At 41.0% G+C, this 6,000-nt stretch overlaps 1 protein-coding gene across 1 annotated transcript in view; it reads right to left on the bottom strand.

Annotated features, from left to right (window-relative positions):
• Positions 1–3,283: 3,283 nt before the first annotated feature.
• Positions 3,284–6,000, bottom strand: part of TM2D1 (TM2 domain containing 1) — a gene marked incomplete at its 5' end in the record, with an annotated part of 145,326 nt that continues 142,609 nt past the window's right edge. The window contains one exon of the mRNA XM_082677203.1: positions 3,284–3,445. Coding sequence (XP_082533329.1) covers positions 3,386–3,445 — 60 coding nt within the window. The 3' untranslated portion in view covers positions 3,284–3,385. The remainder of the gene's footprint in view (positions 3,446–6,000) is intronic.

The following is a 6,000-nucleotide window of genomic DNA, read 5'->3' as shown; positions in this document are numbered from 1 at the left end:
ATCTGCAAAATGAAGATAATCACCAACCTCATAGCACTGTTGTGTAGATCAAATGACCTAATACATATCGAGCAGCTAAGACAGTGCCTGGTACATACTGAGGAGCCAGTAAATGTTTGCTGTTATTAACAATAATAATTATTATAATTTCTATAAAATAAATCTTACTTTCCTGTTAACTTACATTATAAAACTAGATATAAAGACTTATTTGGAATATTTGGTGAAGAAGGATGAAGAAGATAAGTATTCTACCTCATGGCTGATAAGTTCATATGATATTAAAAAGGTACATTGTCTACCAAGCAAGCGTGTCTGTGTGTATAAAAGAGTTTTGAATTACTTTGTAACAATTTCCCAAATCTGAGCTCCTTTTACAGACAGAATTTACATTTCCACGTCCCCAAGTCTAGGATATGAAGTGTGGTGTCAAGTACTAACAATCTATGTCTGACTCTACACTCTCAGCACCCAGAATTGTTCCTAAGAGTTCACATCTAATAAATAGTACATTGCTGTGGTTCCTTGCTTTCATGTACTTAACAAACATTTATTAAGTACTAGGTATTGCACTAGGTACTAGAGGTAGAGAGATAAACAGACATGGTCCTGTACTCATGGCCATCATACTTTAGCTACAGGTTGCAAATCTGTTTCACTCTGGTGTCAACTCAGGGATTTAGAGGGGCTGCTCAGAGCACTAGTTAAAAACAATTCTAGGCAGCACTTGATCTTAGTGGGGAAAAGAGTCATGGGTTTGGAAGGAGGGAATGGTTTCGAATGTTTGCTAATCCAGGTTTCGCTGGGGACAGACACATATACAACAAAATATAATTTAATGCAGTAAATGCTATTTGTGAGATAAGAACAAAGTGGCATCGCACACAGAGCAAGGAGTAATTAATTTTGCCAGGAGGGGAGTGGAGTAAGGAAAGGCTTAATTGAAGAGGTGAAATTGTAGCTGGGCTTTGGTGGATGACCAGGAATTTAGTAGGTGATGAAGTGGGAAAAGATGGTTTCAGGCCAAGAGCACATCATGAGCAAAGGCACAGAGGTGTATTAGTACATGGGGCGTTGAGGGAACAGTGAGTAGTCCTGTTTGGTTAGAACGTGGGGTGTGGGGATGATGCTGGTAGGAATGAGTTACAATAGGGGGTTGGGACCAGTCTGTACTGCTTTATTGTGTAAGCCACAGGAATCCCCGAAGGCTTTTCGGTTAGAGCATGATATGGCCAAATATGTGTCTTTAAATGGTTACTCAAGAAGAACTAGATCGGAGATAAAAAGAGAAAGAGACAAGCAGCAGAGAGGAGGCTATTGCAGTTATGCAGACAAGGGACCTGGGCATTTAAACTAGGGTGGTGTGGAGTGGGGGCCGAGAGAGAGGAAATAACATCACCAAATAGCACAAGGATGCTCTTCTCTCAAAAATGACCTAGTATTAGGGCTTCAATCAATATAAAGCAAATTTAATGGTCTAATTTTTTCATAGCTCTTGTTCTAATGTTACTGTTTGAATATGTCATTAAATCACACATATAAAGGGAGTCAGATTTTAAAATTTATCCTTGAGTCAAGCCTGTAAAGTAGGTACTAAAATTTCCATTTTACAGAGGAGAAAACTGAGGCCCCGGGATTTAAAAAGCCCGCAATCAGTGATCTTAGACTACACATCTTCTAAATGTCAAAGCTAGCATTTGAACCCAGGGCAACTTGACTCCAGAGTCAATGTTCTTAATCACTATTCTATACCATGTGAACAATTAATTCTCCAGTGTTATGGTCCATTTCCACTAATTGTTAAATCTCTCATATACCTCCTCTTTTCATTCTGATATATCTTGACGCAGGAGACAAGCCAGTGAGTATCAGAGAAGTATTGAAGGCAGGAGAAAAGTACCTCTGAAATACTCCAAATAACTTGGACTTGAAGTCAAAGAAAAACTATTGATTTTTTTTTTTCCTGAGTACTTGAGAGATTTGTCAAGTAATCTCAAATCTCTTATTCTGTGGGAATCAACGCATTAATCAATCCACAGGCACTGTACCTAGCACTGTGCTGGGGGAATAAATCACCCTTGACTCAGTCCTCATTAGAATCACAGGGGAAAGAGCCCAGGACTGTGAGAGAGGAGACATAGTTGGGAGCCCTGGCTCTGCCATGAACCTGCCCTTGGCCTTGGACAAGTCACTTCACCTTTCCAGGCCTTCCTTTCACCATTGGAAATAGCCCCAATGATGGCAAATGTCCTTATCATTCCTATATTTTTGCACCCGCCTTACAGGATTAATTGAAGGAAAAATAAAAGAGCAATTAGTATTGGACAGAAAATTGTGGTACTAAAACACACTAAATTGCACGACTGTTTTAGCAATCACTTGGCGTCTTCTGAAACAGCCTCCTAAATATGCAGGAAGAGTGTTTATCATTCCTACTCTTATGGAGCCTGACACTTCACCGAGAGAACAGGCTTTACAATGTCGCGCTTTCTCAAAAATTGCTGCATTTGAAATCTTGCGGGATATTTAAAACTTGCTTTTAGAGGACCTGAGGCACTTTGAGTTTCTCAATGCTTTATCCTTCTTTCCTTTTCATCTTGCCTGGAGAATCCCCAGTGGTGATTTTTAAACATAACTTATGTACTTCATTGAGGTCTTTGGAGTTTGGAGAGTGCAGAGTTTCCTCTGAGGCAAAATATTTTGAACAGTGGCTGCCTGGGCTCACTGTTTCCTGGAGCTAAAGACTGCAAATCGATTTCTGCAGCCCACTTCTTCCAGAAGGAGACGGTGGGGGTGAGTGGGAACACGAACTTGCTTTGTCCACCTAAACAGCGCCGTCAGATTTCTCAGTCATCCTCTTGGCTTTCGGAGGAATTGCAGGAGCAATTGTTGAGCCTCGCAACAGTGAGATTCCGCTGCCTTCCAGCTCTAACAATCAAGAGACACGTCTCCAGAGAGCACAGGCTCCAAGCAGTTATTAGAGATGATGGCATTACCGGAGCGCTGGGGCCGCCTGCCCTGCCCTACAAAATAAACGGTCCTCTTACGGCTTCACACTATGCTTTACTCCCTATATTAACACAGGAGCTGACGGATCGGGTGAGAAGCTGCAACTTGTATTTTGGAGGGCATAAGAGATGATTGTGCTCGTTCTAATTCCAGAGCTGATCTTTTTAGCAGATTATGATGGATGACTCTCCACGGTGGTCAGCGCCTCCTGTATATATTTTAGGTGGAATGCTTTCTTTTGACACATACTTTACAGAGACATAAGTGTATCCTATTTTAATTAATGGAAGAAATGATTCATTCACAAGTGGAAGGTTTAATTAAAGAAAGGGTCAACATGGGTCAGCCGTGAATTGCAAAATATCTCTGATGTTTATTATACTCTCCACCAACTCTGCATGCTGTCTGGAGTGGTACACGGCAGTAAAGGCAGGCCCTGGAAAGAAAGAAAATGAAGTGTAATTAATTCATTCATTCAACAAATATTAATTGAGCACCTACTGTGTTTTAGGTGCTGTGCTAGGCTCTGCAAATAAAATGGTGAACAATCAGACATGATTTTTTGCACTTACGCCAGGGACAATGCAGTTGGGGGCACAAGAAAATTGAGGAACAAACAAATAGAATGCTATTATTAAAGATGGTAACATGTTTTCTGGAAAAAATCATTTGGGGCTCTTCTCCTTGCAGTGTTTGTGTATTGTTTTTTAAGAATTTTAATACCCCACTTTACAGTGGGTACATTTAACTTTGGAATATATCTCTGAAGCCAATCTGACCCAAGTCTGCTAGATGAAGTATCTCATTCTTAGAAGCAGCAGTTATACATACTGAGTTACAAAATATGTAGCTTGTCACAGTAGCTCCTTCCTATGAGGAGAGAAACTTTATGCTTTAGAATCAGACAAACCTGGATTCAAATCCCGGCTTCTCAGCTTAATCGCTTTCTGGTCTGTGATATTACTTTGCTTTTCTGACCTCAGTTTCCTCGTTTACAGGGAAGAATAACAATACATAAGGCATTGAGTCATGTGAAAAAATACATGAATAGTACCTAGGGCATAGCATTCTTATTAATCAGCATTAATATTTGTAATTTATCTTCTTACATTATTATTATTAGGAGTAATATTTTTCCCTCTCTTTTGCAACTTTCTTGATTCTATGTTTGTTCTGGTTGTTCATGTTATTTTCTTATCCCCTCATTTGATGACAGAGGTCATAATTTTTAAAGCACTGGACCCAGTCTGATATATGCTTAGTGATCAATAAATAACTATCGAATGAACGGATAAAATTCTCTCTCTTTTTGGAACTGGGTAGAGAATAAGCTGATAGTAAACAAAGTCTCTCAAAGGCTTCCCATAACACTTGGAATAAAGTCTATATTCCTTATCATGGCAAACAGGAACCAACATGCCCTGACCTTTCCAGTCTCATCCAACACCATTTTCCCTCCTGTACTCAGCTTGAGCCACCAGCCTTGCCTGGAATGCCCTTCCTCTAGAACTGTGCATGGCTCACTCGTTCCAGATCTTCAGCTCTCTGTTCAACTATTTTCTCTTCCTGGAGACCTTCTCTGACCACCTTGCCTATTCATTTTCTATCTCCTCACCCTGCTTTATTTTTTCTCAAAGCATTATCACTGTCAGAAATTACATGATATATTTCAGAGTTTACAAATTTGTTGTCTATCTCCCCCACTTAGCACATGTGAACTCCTGAGGGCAGGAACCTAGACTGCTAGTGTCCAGCCCTAAGTCACCATGATACTGAATGAATCAAACAAATGAAGTATCTCTTTTCATTTTTGTAGGGAAATATATATATATATACATATATATATATATATACGTGTATATATATATATATATATAAACTATCCAAATAGTTTCTATAGTACAGTACTCTACAAAACATAAGAAATCTTTCCCCCCAAATTTTTGCTTGCAGCACTGAATTTAATTTTTCACCACAGAATGACAGGAAGTGGTATGGAAAATGAAGACACAGCCAATAGGAGGTCTCCCAAAGCCCCAAGTTTAATAGGATTCCTACTCATTTTACTTTCTCACCGTGAGTCTGGCGCTCCTTGTAAGTTGCTTCCTTTGTGCTTAACAAAGTAGTTACTCCTGTTTTCAAAGCCAGCAAACATAGATTTTCTTTAGTTTTCACATGATCTGGCTCAAAACAGCAGGAAACATGAATGTTTCGTTTGGCGTCTTTCACTGTCTGAGAACAGAACTGCAAACAAGAGAGGAGTCTCCTCTTGCCCAGGTGGTCCTAGCGCTGGAGAGGACAGGCCAGAACCGTGTCCTCCACCATGCGGTCCGGGGACTGGAGGGAAGGTGAGGACCCTGGAGGCGTCCCTCGGAGGGCAGGCCTGAGCCTGGGTGTGCGAGCGTGGTGTTGCATGGTGTGAGGGCTTTGCTGGCCTCGTCTGTCTCTCCAAAGAGCCAAACAATGCCGGCTGTTCCTGGCAAGGCCGAGCCTGGCTTACTCAGATTCGTGTTTTAGGAGAGGTGCTTTGGGGTAACTGAACAGGCTCCATTTCCACCATGAGCACATCAGCCCTGGTTTCCGCTGTGCAAAAACAAAATTCTCAAAAATGTTACTGTATCAAATCGATGTGGCTTTTGTTTTATAAACAATTTTTTTTTTTTAGTCTGTGGAAACTGTAATAAAGACCAACACCATATCCAGTTGTTTTCCAGAGAACTGACTCCACTTGGGAGACTTTCTCTCAGCATGAGGGGCTGCTCTTTTTTTTCTAGCAGATATTCCTAAAATTTGACTCCGTGTGGTCAAGGGCATAGCAGTGGGTCCTCAGCACCTCAGCTTGGAACCATGGGCTTCTTTCTGCTTCTGAAAGAGGGCTTCAGAGCCACTAATGGAGCACTGGTGGGAGACAGACAGTCAAGGAAGTGATCTCACAGAGGAGCTCAGTTCTGCTGGAGAAGGGGAAGACTCCCTTGTGAAGGAGGCCATGAA

Source organism: Grampus griseus (assembly GCF_964374135.1).
Source record: "Grampus griseus genome assembly, chromosome: 1".
NCBI lineage: Eukaryota > Metazoa > Chordata > Mammalia > Artiodactyla > Delphinidae > Grampus > Grampus griseus.
The sequence above is the reverse complement of the archived record's forward strand: the minus strand, read 5'-3'. Positions and strand labels throughout refer to the sequence as shown.